The sequence below is a fragment of the Microcaecilia unicolor genome, chromosome 3 (assembly GCF_901765095.1).
Source record: "Microcaecilia unicolor chromosome 3, aMicUni1.1, whole genome shotgun sequence".
Taxonomy (NCBI): Eukaryota; Metazoa; Chordata; class Amphibia; order Gymnophiona; family Siphonopidae; genus Microcaecilia; species Microcaecilia unicolor.
In genome coordinates this window covers 243,283,189-243,300,849 of record NC_044033.1, presented here as the reverse complement: position 1 = coordinate 243,300,849, position 17,661 = coordinate 243,283,189, and the positions used below count along the sequence as shown (strand labels likewise).

General features: G+C 39.5%; 2 protein-coding genes across 2 annotated transcripts in view; both read right to left on the bottom strand.

The window, feature by feature from the left end:
• The window catches only part of LOC115466427 (zinc finger protein 585A-like), a 100,797-nt gene extending 99,884 nt beyond the window's left edge, over positions 1–913 (bottom strand). Inside the window, exon 1 of the mRNA XM_030197645.1 lies at positions 851–913. Within this exon, the coding sequence (XP_030053505.1) occupies positions 851–888 (38 nt within the window). The 5' untranslated portion in view covers positions 889–913. The remainder of the gene's footprint in view (positions 1–850) is intronic.
• A 6,212-nt stretch (positions 914–7,125) lies between these two features.
• Positions 7,126–13,210, bottom strand: LOC115466405 (gastrula zinc finger protein XlCGF26.1-like). Its single transcript, XM_030197607.1, has 4 exons — positions 13,125–13,210; positions 12,858–12,971; positions 11,747–11,854; positions 7,126–9,451 (listed from the first exon to the last, which is right to left on the bottom strand). The coding sequence occupies exons 2-4, from the start codon at positions 12,886–12,888 to the stop codon at positions 7,704–7,706; spliced, it is 1,887 nt and encodes a 628-aa protein (XP_030053467.1). The 5' UTR covers positions 12,889–12,971; positions 13,125–13,210; the 3' UTR covers positions 7,126–7,703.
• Positions 13,211–17,661: the final 4,451 nt, after the last annotated feature.

Sequence of the window (17,661 nt, the reverse complement as noted above, 5' to 3'; positions counted from 1 at the left end):
CGTGGGATACAAATGTAATAAATAATAAATAATTTACAAAAAGATATTACAGAGATTGTTCTCTTTGCTCACACCGCCGGTTACATTACTCAGAAAGAAAAGGACTTTCTATTGGTTGAACATCCAACTATTCCTACTATTTATACATTACCAAAAGTACATAAGAACCCTACTCATCCTCCAGGCAGATCAATCATATCAGCTAATGGATCCATACTTGAACCTCTCAATTTTTGTGGACTATATTTTTAAGGCCTTTCATTCCTACCATTGCATCATATGTTCAGGACTCCACACATATGATTAATTTACTAGATGCTTTCGATGGAGATCTCACAGATACGATTTTAGTTACTCTAGATATAGAGTCCTTGTATACCAACATCCCGCAATTGGAAGCCTTGTCCATTATAGACCATATACTTAAAGAAAGAACCAATGTCTGCCCTATTCCCAACAGGTTTATCCTCGCTTTGGCCACAATAGTCCTTACCAATAATTTTTTTGCTTTCCAAGGCACTTTTTTCCAACAAATAAAAGGCACTGCCATGGCGTCTCCATGGCTCCAGATTTAGCAAACCTTTACGTTGCACATTTCGAAGATGTTTTTCTCAAGGAACACCCCTTTGCACAGGAAGTGAGATTCTATAAGCGATATATAGATGATATCTTCATCATATGGAAAGGATCCACAAGACGACTTGAAGAATTTCATAACTGGCTTAACTCCAGGAATCCTAACTTAAAATTCCAAATGCATTATCATCAAGAAACCATACCTTTCTTGGACATCCAGATACTCATTTACTACAACTATACCGAAAACCTACTGACAAAAACACATACTTACATTTCGAAAGTTTTCATCAATGCACTTTGAAGCAACATCTTCCTTTCTCACAGTTTCTGAGACTACGTAGAATATGTACAGATCTTGGAGACTTCAAAGTCAAGGCAGCAAATATGCATAAAAGATTCTCAGACAGAGGATATCTGGATAGAATCATCAAAGAAGGATATCACAATTCATTACTAGCTGAGCGTGAAACTTTGCTACAACCCACAGAAAATAAATCACATTTGTCACATCATATTAAGAAAACCATAAAAAAAATTTTGGCCCATTCTAGCGATACATCCATGTTTCAGAGATAAAAATACAGTGTTTGCACAAAAATCTAAGAGAAATTCTGGTCCCTTCCACATTACCGGACATTACAACAAACCATATTGGTCAAAGTGGACGCCATTCATGCGGTAAATGCTCTGTGTGCAAACATTCTTTGAACATTACAGATTTTAAAGATTCTCAAACTGGGAAGAAGTATATTTTACATCACCAATCAGATTGTAATTCTGATAATGTTATTTATGCCATCATCTGCCCTTGTAAGAAGATGTACATCGGAAAAACCAAACGCCCAGTGAAAACTCGGATAATAGAACATAGGAGTTGTATTAAACGTGGGATATTATCTGCACCTCTTACAGAACATTGGATTTCAAACAATCATTCCATAGATGATCTCCAATTTTTTGTGCTGAGAAAGTTTATTCAGAAATGGCGCAAAGGCAATTTAGATATAACCTTATTAAGAGAAGAACAAAGACTAATATTTTTTTTCAACACTTTACACCCTAATGGTCTAAATGCTGAAATTCATTATAATGTTTTTCTTTAATTATTTTTTTTCCATATTTAACAGACGCAGTTTCTTCTGTTGCTCTACTCCAATGGATGCTCTTGTATCCCATGCGGTATCTTTCATGATCGCTCAAGATTTCTTTAAAATATTGTTAGGATCACTTTAAAAAGTTTTTGTCATTATTCATTTATTTGTTTTATTTGTTTACTTTTTCCAACAGGTGGTTGTCAATTAATCATTAACACCATACACATTCTTTTTATTTTATCTTTTATACTTATCTTTCAAAAAGATACACATAATAATTTTTGTACCTCATAACATTAACTAAAACTAATGTCAGTATATTTTATATGTTTCACTTTATCGTCTTACATTTCAAAACTAATTTTTTGGAAAAAATACACATGATTTTTAAATTTATATATGGATTTATTCACATATGCTTCTTATATTTGTATTATAATAACTTGTTTTAGAATTATAAATTTCATAATATAACCATGTACCAAGGTGTTTTATTGGAATTATTATTTTAATATAACACATTTTATTTTGACAACAAATTCATCATCATTATATTTGTACCAAAAGATAGGTTATCTTTAAATACAAATAGGTTATTTTTAAATACATATATTTTAATACATATACTAACTTAAAATTTTTATTAATCAAAATATAGAATAGTACATTTAGATATTAATGAATACATAATTGAATTTTTTTATACTTATTGTTCTTTTCCAATAGTTTTTAAAGCACATATATTTTTATTTGTTTATTTCATGCATATTATAATTATTATCACGTCATTTGATAATCATTAATTTATTGTTTTTAAAAATTTTATTTTTTATAAATTTGACAAAATTCTTTTATTTACATCTTTTCTGGAGAACGTAGGCAATCTTTCTTTTTTTGATCAATGCCATCATCCACAATTATTTCTCCATCTATTACGTCATGCTACTTCCCTCCTCCATCTCTTTTGGTCATCCCGTCATTTCCTTTTTCTTGTTTATTTAATCAGTATTTTTTCGGCATCGCCATTTTAAATTCATTTTTTTAACTGACAACACAACATTTTTATAAGAGAGGAGGTAAGCACTACATTCTTTATTCTTTTAATTTTTAACCAGGTTACATTTACTCGGGCTTCACTATAGCCACATTTTAAGTTTGTCGTATTTGTATTTTTAATCTCAATTGCACTAAATGATTCTTATTTTTTACCCAGGTACTTCACAATTATGCTAGGTCTTCTAAGCCATAGCATTGGACATAAATTTTTCAATAATAAGATATCCTTTAAATGCACGATGTGCAATGAGACATTCACACATGTGAATAGATCATTATTGTTTAGTTTTACTCTTCATGGTTTTATAGTTAAAACATTTTTTGGGTCAAATGCAATACTATAATTATATTACCTTATATTGTTTGAGATAATGATTATGGTTATTTTTAAATGCATTTTGGCGCCTTTTTTCAAAAAAATGACATCAACATTTTTCCACCAATCAAGGCTCAGTTTATACGTGTCACCATATATACAACACGTTCTCAAATTATATTTCATTGTATTAGTTTTGTTGTAGGAGGTGGAAGGCCTCCAATTATTTAATATACAGAATAAATTCCTCATATTTGGACAGGGAGAAATGGAGGTTTTTCTCTTTCCAAAAACAGGGGAAAGCTTGCTGGAATAGCAATTCACTCCCCACCCTTTCTCCCTCCTTTTGCATAAGTCAGGTGAATTGTAAACCTGATTTACCCACAATTTCTCCCACTAAGTGTGAATGGCCTAAGGGAATTCCAGAGACTGAGTTTCTTTCCCATGTCCTTTGAGGAAAGGCCACTTCAAAGACTCTTTTTGTTGTAACTGTAAGAGGACATAACACATAACACTTGCAGAAGATATCTTTCTGTCTAACAGAAAAGATCCATACTGTATCTCACAAAGGAGAGGCAGATTGAACTCCTTTAAGAAAAGGATCTCTGGAGCCAAATGGCAATAGTTTTATGACAGGCAACAATAGTTCTCTTTGAACACAAAAAAAAACCCCATGTTATAATATCAACACAGGATCTGAGCAGGCAAGAGAGAAATCTAACACCTATCTGTAAGGAAGCAGTTTTGGTCTTTAGAATAAGAATGACTTGGGCTATCAGAAGCTTGGGAAAACATGACCTCCAAAAGGAAAGTAATTAACTCTTGCCTCCTCTTCTTAGAATTAGAATAATAAATAAGAATAAAGGAAAATATACTAAAACAAAAAGATCAAAAGACCTGAAATATATTCTTTTGAAGGTAATAATCTAAAAACACCCTGTCACTTCATGACAATAGACCAAAAGGTAACTTCTAAAAGAAATGTAACCATATGCCATGCACATCCTTTGTCATAAAGATCCTGACTGTATTTACAAGATGCTAATTAAGGAGGGAAAAGTCCCTCCCTCCCTCTTGCTCTTTTGTACTGAAAGAGAAAGAAAGTTCTATATATTATGTCTTTGCCAGATAAGAATTTGGTCAGTGTATAGTGCAATCTGCCCCATGCCAGGGGATAGAGAGCCTGACCTGACCAATTTCCATTGTCATTCCATGTTTTTCTCCTCTTTTCTATACTAGACTATTTTCTTATTTTTTTATCCTAATCTCTGGATAATTAAATAAACCAGTGTTAACCCCAAGAAGCGCTTCTTTGGTCTCTTTTTGTCTTTGTTGCAGTATAAATAGTACTACCTGCAATCTGGTTCTTAAGGTAACGGTTGAGAGGATTGTATTGTGTGAGTAGTGCCCAGCAGTGATTGGAGACTCTGGAGGCGTGGCACGAAAGGCACAAACAGTTTACTTTCACTGAATTTTTTCCTATTTTTGGAATATAATCATATAATCATTTTAACGAAGCAACATAAATCTCTTTGTTCAACAGCAGTATTTGTTTGCAGTATTCAAGGTTCATGTACACCATTCAAATATATTCTCCAGAAATATTAGCTTTTGACAATTATGATATTCCATTTGTAAATAGTATTTCTCAAATATTTTGTGTTGATTTATTTACTTAGACCAACTAAGCTTTTGATTTAACAATTGTGTGCAAATTTGTGTTTAACATTTTATATTTAATTCATTTTTCAACATTTTATGACCATTTAATTTGTCTTTTTTTCCAATAGCTTTTAAAGTACATATATTTATATTGTTTAATTCATGCATATTTATAATTAATTATAATCAATATCATGTCATATTTTAAAATTTAATTCATACAATTAATGTATTTTATTTTTTCTCAAACATTTTGTGTTGATTTATTTACTTATATATAGACCAAAGAAGTTTTTGATTTAACAACAATTGTGTGCAAATTTTCATCGGTGTATAATATTACACTGCAACATCTGAGGTACTTTTAATTCCACATTATTCAACTTTTCATAATTCATAATTTCAGGTGCAGCGAAAGGCGACTAAAATGATAGCGGGGTTGGGAAGACTTCCCTATGAAGAAAGACTAAGGAGGCTAGGGCTTTTCAGCTTGGAGAAGAGACGGCTGAGGGGAGACATGATAGAGGTATATAAAATAATGAGTGGAGTGGAACAGGTGGATGTGAAGCGTCTGCTCACACTTTCCAAAAATACTAGGACTAGGGGGCATGCGATGAAACTACAGTGTTGTAAATTTAAAACAAATTGGAGGAAGTTTTTCTTCACCCAATGCAAAATTAAACTGTGGAATTCGTTGCCGGAGAACGTGGTGAAGGCGGTTAGCTTAGCAGAGTTTAAAAAGGGGTTAGACGGTTTTCTAAAGGACAAGTCCATAAACCACTACTAAATGGACTTGGGAAAAATCCACAGTTCCAGGAATAACATGTATAGAATGTTTGTACGTTTGGGAAGCTTGCCAGGTGCCCTTGGCCTGGATTGGCTGCTACCGTGGACAGGATGCTGGGCTCGATGGACCCTTGGTCTTTTTCCAGTGTGGCATTACTTATGTACTTTATTTATTTATTTATTGCATTTGTATCCCACCTATTTGCAGGCTCAATGTGGCTTACATTGTTTTGTTATGACATTGTCATTCCAGAATATCAGATACAGTTAGTAGTGTGCAGAGATTAAATAGGGAAGAAAGAGGAAGTGATTAGGCGAGTGATTGTAGAAGTGGATTTTCATAGCTGGTTGGGTTGGGAAATTGGATACGTGAAGCTATTGGTTCTCGTTGTAGGCCTTGTTAAGGAAGTATGTCTTCAGAGATTTGCGAAAGTTATTTGTTTTGACAATTGATTTCAGGTCTGTGGGTAGAGCATTCCATATCTTATCACCATGTTTTAAGATACATATTCCTAAAAAGTTTGTTATTGGTTCAATAATTTTTGCATTATCTTTTACATTATCATTTGCATGTATTTATGTAATTCTTTGTATAAATATTACATTTAATAATTTTTTTCTGTTTTGATTACAGTGATCCTATTATTTATGTACATATATGAATTATTGTCTGATTAAAAAAAAATGTTTGGTTTAAAAGTTTTATTTGTTAAAATTTTTTTTTGTTAAGATACAATATTTATTTTATAATATGTCATACCATGCGTTTTATTTGTTCACTAATTTTTCCACATTTTTAAAAGTTTGTTCTTATCTCTCTATATAAAAGGCAACACCAAGGTTCTATGAAGCCTCCAGCCGGAAGTGTGAAGGGGGAGAGATATCCGGTTTCCCCATGAGTGTCTGCCCCGCCCTCTCTGTAACACAAACAGTCAGTGAAGGAAAACACAGCAAAGCAGTGAAGGACTTGGAGGGGGGAGGGGAAAGAGGGCAGAGGGCAGGGATACACACACTCCCACATGCACACAGAAGAAAACCTTGCTAGCCCCCGTTTCATTTGCATCAGAAACGGGGCTTTTTTACTAGTTATAAATGACTTGTTCTAATTTTTTTTACTGTAATTTTCAGTATATGTTTAATGACTGATACTGTTATTTTATTTTCAAATTACACTATTATTTATTATTATTATTTTTTCTTACTTAGATTGGTCAAGACCCCTGAGGCAGGCCTTAGGGCCGAAACACGGCCGTGTCGGGTCGTTTTTTAGAAACCCAATAACGTTTTCTTGGTATCCTCCTTGGTTTCGCCTCACTTCATTTTGTTTCACAGAACTTTTCTATGAATCATCTTGTTTCTGGCCTGGGCTGTAATTATCAATCCTTTTCCCTATGGTTAAGGAGAGGCTAATTTAAACATTTTGTGTGTCCAGTTTTGTTCCATGAATGGTTGTATTTCTCATTGTACTAATGAACTTGTCATTTGTTTTTACTTAAATGTGGATTCCTTCATGAATTCTGAAGTGAATTTTTTTGATTGAAACTTTATCACATTCCAAACATTTAAATGGTTTCTCTCCAAGTGTGAGCTTTTTTAAAATTTTCATTTATGAACATTTATAAAGATGCAATAAATAGAAGCAAAAGGTTTCTCTCCATTGTGGATTCTTTTATAAACTGTGAGCGTATTTTTAACTTTTATTTATAAACATTTGTGAAGATAAAATATATTGCAACTTTTATCACATTCAGAACATTTAAAAGGTATTTTCCAATGCAGATTCTTTTATGCATGCTGAGCTCTATTATCACATTCAGGACATTTAAATTGTTTCTCTCCAGTGTCGATTCTTGTGTGCATTCTGTGATCACTCTTTTAATTAGAGCTTTTATTACATTCAGGACATTTAAAACATTTTTCTTCTATGTGGATTTTTTCATGTTTTCTTAGATATGATTTCAAATGGAAACATTTATCATATTAACAACATTTAAAAGGTTTTTTTTTTTCTATGTGGATTCTTTTACGAATTCTGAGATCAGACCATTTACAAGGCTTCAATGTGGAGCCTTTCATGAATTCTGAGACAATTTTTCTTTTTGGATGGAGCTTTTATCACCTTCAGACCATTTAAAATATTTTTCTGTTGAGTGGATTCTTTCATGAAGTATGAATTTATATTGTTGATGGAATCTTTTATCACATTGTGTTCATTTGTATAGTTTCCCTCCAAAATGGATTCTTTCATGTATTCTGAGGTAATATTTTCCAGTGAATCTTTTATCACATTGAGAACATTTAAAAGGTTTTTCTCCAGTATGGCGTATTTCATGATTTCTGAGGTTAATTTTTTGAGTGAAGCTTTTATCACATTCAGGACATTTAAAAGGTTTCTCTCCAACGTGGAGTCTTTTATGAATTCTGACACTACTTTTGTGAGCAAAGCATTTAGCACATTCAGAACATTTAAAAGGTTTCTCTCCAATATGGCCTCTTTCATGAATTTTTAGGCTATTTTCTTGAAAGAAGCTTTTATCACATTCTAACAATTTAAAACATTTTTCTGCAGTGTGGATTCTTTCATGAAGTATGAGTTTATATTGTTGCTGGAAGCTTTTATCACATTCAGAACATTTATGTAGTTTTCCTTCAGTATGGATTCTTTCATGTATTCTGAGATAATATTTTCCAGTGAATCTTTTATCACATTCAGAACATTTAAAAGGTTTCTCTCCAGTGTGGCGTCTTTCATGACTTGTGAGGTTAATTTTTTGAGTGAAACTTTTATCACATTCAGAACATTTAAAAGGTTTCTCTGCAATGTGGAGTCTTTTATGAATTCTTACACTACTCTCATAAGCAAAACATTTATCACATTCAGAACATTTAAATGGTTTTTCTCCAGAGTGCAGCCTTTCATGCTTTCGTAGATTTGATTTGGAATGAAAACATTTATCACAGTCAGAACATTTAAAACATTTCTCTCCAGTATGGATTTTTTCATGAATTCTGAGACTATACTTTTGAGTGAAGCTTTTATCACATTCAGAACATTTAAAACATTTTTCTCCAGTGTGGATTCTTTCATGGCTTTGTAGATTTGATTTGGAATGGAAACATTTATCACACTTAAAACATTTAAAAAGTTTCTCTCCTGTATGGAGACTTTCATGCAGTTGTAGACTTGATTTAGAATGGAAACACTTATCACATTCAGAACATTTAAAACGTTTCTCTCCAGTGTGGAATCTTTCATGTATTCTGAGGCTATATTTTCGAGTGAAGCTTTTATCACATTCAGAACATTTAAACGGTTTTTCTCCAGTGTGGAGTCTTTCATGTATTCTGAGGCTATATTTTTGAGTGAAGCATTTATTACATTCAGAACATGTAAATCGTTTCTCTCCAGTGTGGAGTCTTTCATGCTTTTGTAAAGTTGATTTGGAAAGGAAACATTTTTCACATTCAGAACATTTAAAAGGTTTTTCTCCAGTGTGGATTCTTTCATGTATTCTAAGGTAATTTTGACTGAAATGTTTATCACAGACTGGACATTTCAATAGCTTTGCGCCCTTGCGGCAGTTTATTTTATGCACTTGGTTCTTGCTTGTGTTGATTAATGTATATCTTCTCAGTTCAGATATCGGACTATCATGTACAGAACATGTAAAATATTTTCCAGATTCAGTACAATGGAATGACTTGTCTTCGCTGTGAATTTCTTTTTGCTCTGTCAGGTCTGACTTCCCAATGAACCTTTCCTCGAATACCGTGCTCTGAAGAAGTGTTTCTCTAGTGAGTCTTTGATTTTGCTTGAGATTTGCATAGTAGGTGGAATTCCTTTCTTGTTCAATACCTTCCAGACGATCAACTGAAGGATCTGGGCTGTCTTTGTTTTTCCATTCCTCTCTCTGCTGCTCATTGTACTCTCTCATTCTCTTGTTCCCAAACCCATCATCTATAGGATAAAAATGAGAGCATGTATATAAATTATACAGCCACTAAATAAAACATATATACATGCCATTTGCTTGGCTAAGGCTCATGTCACATAACAGGAAAAGGTGTTTCTTGTAGACAGATGCAAGTGGGCATTGACACATGAACAAACAGAAACAGACAATCTTGATCTCATCTGCTGGCTCTTGACATCTCATCCTCACTTCATTCTCAGCAGTGATTCCCTTAACTCTGATTATATTCACTGACTAAAAACTCTGAACAACTCACACCTGCAGGCTTATTTTTGAAAGAGAAGGATGCCCATCTTTCAACACAAATTGGAAGATGGGCATCCTTCTCACAGGGTCATCCAAATCAGTATAATCGAAAGCCAATTTTGGACATCCCCAACTGCTTTCCGTCACAGGGACAGCCAAAGTTCACGGGGGCGTGTTGGAGGCGTAGAGAAGGCGGGACTTGGGCGTGCCTAACACATGGACGTCCTCGACCCATAATGGGAAAAAAAGTTCCTGTTTTTCTTACGACCAAGGCACAAAAAGGTGCCCAAACTGACCAGATGAGCACCGGAGAGAATCGGGGATCACCTCCCGTTACTCCCCCAGTGGTCACCAACCCCCTCCCACCCTCAAAAAACATCTGTAAAAATATGTCATGCCAGCCTCAAATGTCATACTCAGGTCCATCACAGCAGTATGCAGGTCCCTGGAGCAGCTTTAGTGGGTGCAGTGCACTTCAGGCAGGCGGACCCAGGCCCATCCCCCCCACCACCTGTTACACTTGTGGTGGTAAACCTGAGCCCTCCTAAACCCACCAGAAACCCACTGTACCCACATGTAGGTGCCCCCTTTCACCCCTTAGGGCTATGGTAGTGGTGTACAGTGGTGGGTAGTGGGTATTGGGGGGGCTGGGGGGCTCAGCACACAAGGTAAGGGAGCTATGTACCTGGGAGCAATTTCTGAAGTCCACTGCAGTGGCCCCTAGGGTGCCTGGTTGCTGTCCTGGCATTTCGGGGGGACCAGTGTACTACGAATGCTGGCTTCTCCCATAACCAAAGGGATTGCATTTGGTCGTTTCTGAGATGGGCGTCCTTAGTTTCCATAATCGACGAAAATCAGAAACGACTAAGTCTAGGGACGACCATCTCTATGGATGACCTAAATGTCAAGATTTGGGCGTCCCCAACTGTATTATCGAAACGAAAAATGGACGCCCATCTTGTTTCCAAAATACGGGTTTCCCCAGCCCTCCATTGGGACGTTTTGCGAGGACGTCCTCAGCAAAACTTGGGCGTCTTTATCGATTAAGCCTGGTGGTTAAGAAAACTGAATTCTAATTACTAAGAGAAAAAAAATGTAACTGAAAATCATTCATTTGAAAATTATAGCCTGACCGAAACTGAATCTGTGGCCAAAACTGGCTACTCTGTGTTGGCCGATACTGAAGCTAAAAATGAAAATAGCTTTGCTCCTCTCCCTTCCCAACCAGAAAAAGCCCCCCCCCCCCCCCCTCCCGGAACTAGCTGTCAGCCACAGCCCCTCTGCATCGTTGTTGGCAAGAGGGGGCAGAAGACTAGGAGTAGTCCCCATCAGTTGCTGTGTAAAAATGGTTGCTGGGACCTTATTTGCTCCTGCCCTTGCCGGCTCCAATCTCAAAATAACTGCTGCTAGAAGTTCTGGCAGCCATTTTGATGCAGGAGCTGATGTGGGCCCCCCCACTAGCCACAAACAAAATGGTAAGCCTAGGAGGGCAGCTGCCACTTATGGCTGCAGTGGTGTTCCTTTTCGGCTAGCACCCGGGGCGGATCGCCACTGCACCCCTCCCCCCCGGGGTGCAACGTTGTCCACCCCCCTCCTGGGAGCAGCACGACCCCCCCTTCCAGGTGCATTCATCTTACCTGTTGGGGTGCTAGGAGCAGCTGTCGACTCTGCTGGTTCTCTGCTCCCTCTGCCCCGGAACAGGAAGTAGCAGCAGAGGGAGCAGGGAACCAGCGGAGTCGATAGCCGTGCAGCTGCTCCCTGCACCCCTCCAGCAGCGTGCAGCCGGAGTGGACCGCCTCCACTGGATGGCTGGGTCTGGAAATGGGGTCTTTCTGGTTGGGGAGAGCAGGGAGGGAGTGGGGGCTTCACAGCACCGGCATTTTCAGCTGAAACTAGGTCAACCACATATTTCATGCTGGTTTCGGCGTCAAAGCAGAAACTGAAACCAAAATGTGGTTGGCCTCTAGTGAAAAATGCAGAAATTCTCCACAGAACATAAGAAGGATTTTATTATGAAGTAATTCTTGGCTCACTACTCCTCGAATCCATATCGTCCTCTCTATTTTCCAGCTGGTCACTGATGGGATCCTCTTCCATTTTCAGAACCTCTACTGTGGACTCAGCAATATAACTTTGGCTGCCTGTAAGAAGAGTAGAAAAATAACTTCAGGTTTTAAAGGAAAATTTAAGCTCCAAGAAAAACAACATTTGGCTAAAACTGATGAAAATGTTATGAGCTTTGAAAATATAAGTATCCTGGTGGAAGGTGTTAAGAACCCTCTGTAATTCTGAAAAGAAACCATGACCTTCAACACAATATAGGAACACATGCGCAGGTGAAAGCAGGCCTGGGCAGTCCTGGCTAGACCCTCTTGGTGGACGCAGTATTAACCCCAGGTGGATGTTAAGAGTAGTGCTTAGGCACTATGTAACATCCATCTAGCCCAACATCGTGTTTCCAACAGTGACCAAGCCAGGTAACAAGTACCTGGCAGAAACCGAAATAGTAGCAACATTTCATGTTACCAATCCCAGGGCAAGCAGTGGCTTCTCCATGTCTGTCTCAATAAAAGACTATGGACTTTTCCTCTAAGAACTTGTCCAAACCTTTTTTTAAGCCCAGATACGCTAACCGCTATTACTACATCCTCTGGCAAAGAGGTCCAGAGCTTAACTATTCGTTGAGTGAAAAAAACATTTCCTCCTATTTGTTTTACAAGTATTTCCAAGTAATTTCATTGAGTGACCCTTAGTCTTTGTTACTATGACTCTTGCTGGTTTTGCACTACTGTAACTACATTATGTACAGTCATTTGCACTAACCATCATAGCTAAGTCAAAGAGAATCACATTCATCAGTCATGCACCCCCTCGTAGCAATGCAGAAGCCCCTCCATCCCCACCAGCCCTTTCAATAATACAGATTTCTCAACACCCTGACGCTTTAGGATGAAAGGTTTCACAAGCCTGATCATAGTCCACCAGTTGCCTCCTCCGTCTCCATAGGAAGCCTGCTCTATCCAAAGTAGGGAAACAGACAGTGGGAGGAGGAAAGAGGATGACGGCCTCTTATCCTACTAGTGCTCAATTCCTAAATGGTCCAGGTTGTCCTTAGTAAAGCTGCAGGAGAAATTTTATACTTACTTGTTACAGAAGGGAGGGTCTGTTCAGACATCTCTGATTTAAGATGATCCACTAGGGGGAGATCTTCCTCTTGTTTAATACTCAGTGAGAATACGGATGTTACAATCGGAAGGCCTGTTAAAAAAAAAAAAGCACATCTAAAGGATTCACCAAAGATCAGATAATATTAAATTAGGAAACAGATTTTCTCTAATCATGTGATGTGAATGTCCCATTTCCTGTGATCTGAAAATGTGGAGCCCTTTAAATCAAAAACCATTTGCTTACTCTTTGTGGGGTCATTCAGGTTTTCTTTTCCCTCCTGCTCAACGTGTTGAATGAAATATTTCTCATCTTCCTTTTTAATCTTGAATATAACATCAGGATTAACAATTGAATAACCTGTCAATAAAAAGTAGGAAAATTACATTTAACTTGTATTTATAGAATCCCTGAGGAGTTTCTTGTTCTGATAGAGCAGTATGTGAGTGACTGCAGGGAGGTGAGCATATATATATATTTCAGTGTGTATTTTGTCTGACAAAGCTGGGAGAGAGGAGGGTGCAGCCTGTCACTTCATTAAGATTAAACACTGGAGGTTTGCTGGTACAGTCATTTCTATTCCTGACCCCCCTAGGTGGAGGCACTACAGATGTCGATCTTCTCTGTGACATCTGGAGGGGCATAATCGAACGGCGCCGGCCATCTATATGGCCGGCACCGCAAAGAGCAATCCTGAACCGTATTATCGAGAAAGATGGCCAGCCATCTTTCATTTCGATAATACGGTTGGGGCCAGCCAAATGCCTTGGATTTGGCCGGATTTGAGATGGCCGGCATCGGTTTTTGCCGATAATGGAAACTGAGGCCGGCCATCTCAAACCCGGCCAAATCCAAGGCATTTGGTCGTGGGAGGGGCCAGCATTTGTAGTGCACTGGTCCCCCTGACATGCCAGGACACCAACCAGGCACCCTAGGGGGCACTGCAGTGGACTTCAGAAATTGCTCCCAGGTGCATACCTCCCTTACCTTGGGTGCTGAGCCCCCCAAATCCCCCCCCCCCAAAACCCACTCCCACAACTGTACACTACTACTATAGCCCTAAGGGATGAAGGGGGGCATCTACATGTGGGTACAGTGTGTTTTGGGGGGGTTTGGAGGGCTCCCATTTACCACCACAAGTGTAACAGGTGGGGGGGGGGGGGGGGATGGACCTGGATCCGCCTGGCTGAAGTGCACTGCACCCACTAAAAACTACTCCAGGGACCTGCATACTGCTGTCATGGAGCTGGGTATGACATTTGAGGCTGGCAAAAAAATGTTTTTAATTTTTTTTTTTTTAGGGTGGGAGGGGGTTGGTGACCACTGGGGGAGTATGGGGAGGTCATCCCCGATTCCCTCCGGTGGTCAGTTTGGACACTTTTTTGAAGCTTGGTCATGAAAATAAATGGACCAAGTAAAGTCGGCCAAATGCTCGTCAGGGCTGCCCTTCTTTTTTCCATTATCGGCTGAGGGCGGCCATGTGTTAACAACTCCCCTGTCCCGCCTTCAGTACGCCTCTGACACGCCCCCTTGAAGTTTGGCCAGCTCCGCAACGGACTGCGGTTGAGGCTGGCCAAAATCGGCGTTCGATTATGCCGATTTCGCCGGACTTGAGAGATGGACAGTCATCTCTCGATTTGTGTCGGAAGATGGACGGCCTTCTCTTTCGAAAATAAGCAGGCTGGTTACCATCTACAGGGGTAACACAGAGTACAGGTGACTAGTCTACAGCAGACGTGAAGCTCCTTAACACAGCTCTCAGCTAGAAATCTGACAGGCAAATCCTCCCTCTTGTCTTCGGTGCCAAATTTTTGTTGTTGTACCAAAAAGGGAAGCAGAAATAAATAGGAGACAGTAGAACAGCCAACCAAACAGCAGCAGTGATCCAAGGACAAACACAGAGTTTATCCAAATGTCAACTTTAATGGAAACAGGACTCAACCTGACAAGTTTTGGGAAAACCTTCAGCAGGGGTCATATAGGTTTCCACAATATATTCACAGATTCAAAGCATGTACTGCAATACCTGCATTTAAAAGAAAAATGAGGTCCAATGTCAAAAGTAAAAGAATGCAGCCAACAGCATCTGCATAGAAAAAGCTCTGGTCCAATTCCAAAAGTCAGTAACCACCAAGTGTCAACTTGGCCAGGTTGAGTCCTGTTTCCATTACAGTTGACTCTTGGATCGCTTCTGCTGTTTAGCTGTCTGTATAGAAAAGGGAAATGGACTCCTGCTGGTCTCATGTGAAGCCTCTAGTTTAAGGTATATATTTTATCTTACAGCACAGAGCAGCACCTTTGCAAAGCCTGCAGTAGTAGCTGTTTCACTAGCTCTTGTTGGATATGAGATGGCATCAGAAACCAGATTCTAAATTTTAGGTGCCCATGGGAACAAATGCCTGTGATTTCTATACCGCTGATTCCATAATGTGCTTGTGCGGTACATGATACAGAAGACATATTTACCTCGTGATCTGAGGATGTCATGAATCTCCTCGATGACCTTCTTATACAGCTCCTTCTGCCATTCTCCCAGAATGTCCCACTCCACTTCCAAGAAATAAGCAGCAACATCCTTGAATGTGACCAATGCCTGGAACAACAAACAGGACACCCTCAGCCACAGTTTCATTATGATGTTTGTGTAATAGACTTGCAGGCTTATTTTCGAAAGAGAAGGACGCCCATCTTTCAACACAAATCGGGAGATGGGCGTCCTTCTCCCATGGTCACCCAAATCGGCATAATTGAAAGCCGATTTTGGGTGTCCCCAACTGCTTTCCGTTGCAGGGACGACCAAAGTTCTCGGGGGCGTGTCGGAGGCCTAGCAAAGGCGGGTTTTGGGCGTGCCTAACACTTGGGTGTCCTCAACCCATAATCAAAAAAAAAAGGGTGTCCCTGACGAGCACTTGGACGACTTGACTTGGTCCTTTTTTTCTTACAACCAAGCCACGAAAAGGTGCCCGAACTGATCAGATGACCACCGGAAGGAATCGGGGATGACCTCCCCTTACCCCCCTAGTGGTCACTAACCCCCTCCCACCCTCAAACAATAATTTAAAAAATATTTTTCCAGCCTCAAATATCATACCCAGCTCAATGACAGCAGTATGCAGGTCCCTGGAGTAGTTTTAGTGGGTGCAGTGCACTTCAGACAGGCGGACCCAGGCCCATCCCCCCTACCTGTTACACTTGCGGTGGTAAATGGGAGCCCTCCAAAACTCACCAGAAACCCACTGTACCCACATGTAGGTGCCCCCCTTCACCCCTAAGGGCTATGATAGTTGTGGGGAGTGGTGTTTGGGGAGGGGGGGGCTCAGCACACAAGGTAAGGGAGGTATGCACCTGGGAGCAATTTCTGAAGTCCACTGCAGTGCCCCCTAGGTTGCCCGGTTGGTGTCCTGGCATGTGATGGGGACCAGTGCACTACGAATGCTGGCTCCTTCCACTACAAAAGGGCTTGGATTTGGTCGTTTCTGAGATGGGCGTCCTTAATTTCCATTATCACTGAAAATCAGAAACGACCAAGTCTAAGGACGACCTAAATTTCAGGATTTGGGCATCCCTGACCGTATTATCGAAATGAAAGATGGATGTCCATCTTGTTTCGATCATACGAGTTTCCCCGCCCTTTCACGGGGATGTCCTGTGAGGACGTCCTCAGAAAAACCTGGGTACCCCTTTCGATTATGCCCCTCTTGGTGATATGGCTTCTGTCAGTGACAAGGGTGTAGCCAGACTCCCAACTTTGGGGCAGGCCTGAACCCAAAGTGGGTGGGCACAAAAACCCTGCCCAGCATCTTTCCGTCCCCCCTCCCCAGGTGATTGAGGGATCACATAACTCCAATCTCCTGACCCTCCCCTATACCGTTAAATCCTTTAGGTCTTTGCTGACACTGAGGGGATCCTCTTCCATTTTCAGAATCTCTACTGTGGACTCAGCAGTGTTACTTTGGCTGCCTGTAAAAGGAGTAGAAAAATTAAAGGAACACTTAAGCTCTAAGAAAAGCAACACTTGCCTAAAACTGATGAGAATTTTTGGAGCTTTGAAAACATAAGTATCCTGGTGGAAGGAGTTAAGGACCCTCTGTAGTTCTGAAAATAAACCTTGACCTTTAACACAGACAGGTACTATGGTAATGAAAAGTGCAGCATAATATGCCCTTTGTTATAGAATCTCACTAATGTGAGGCTTCCTGTTGTTGTTATTGATACTCATGTCCAGTATTCTCCTTATGCTCTCCCTCTCTCTGTCATTACAGGTTTGAAATATTTGAAAGGTATTAATCCGCAAGTGAACCTTTTCCGGAGGCGGGAAGGCGGTAGAACTAGAGGACATGAATTGAGGTTTAAGGGGGGCAGACTTGGGAGTAATGTCAGGAAGTATTTTTTCACAGATAGGGTGGTGGATATGTGGAATGCCCTCCCACGGGAGGTGGTGGAGATGAAAACGGTAATGGAATTCAAAAATGCATGGGATAAACACAAAGGAATCCTGTTTAGAAGGAATGGATCTACGGAATCTTAGTGGAGATTGGGTGGCGACACCGGTAATTGGGAAGCAAAACCGGTGCTGGGCAGACTTCTATGGTCTACGCCCTAAGAAAGGAAGGAACAAGTCAAACTCGAGTATACGTACAAAGTATTACGTACCATGTAAACTGAGTTTATCTTGTTGGGCAGACTGAATGGACCATTCACGTCTTTATCTGCCATCATTTACTATGTTACAGCACCACATTGCACTTTGCTTGATTTTCCCGTACTCTCACCTTAACTGCTA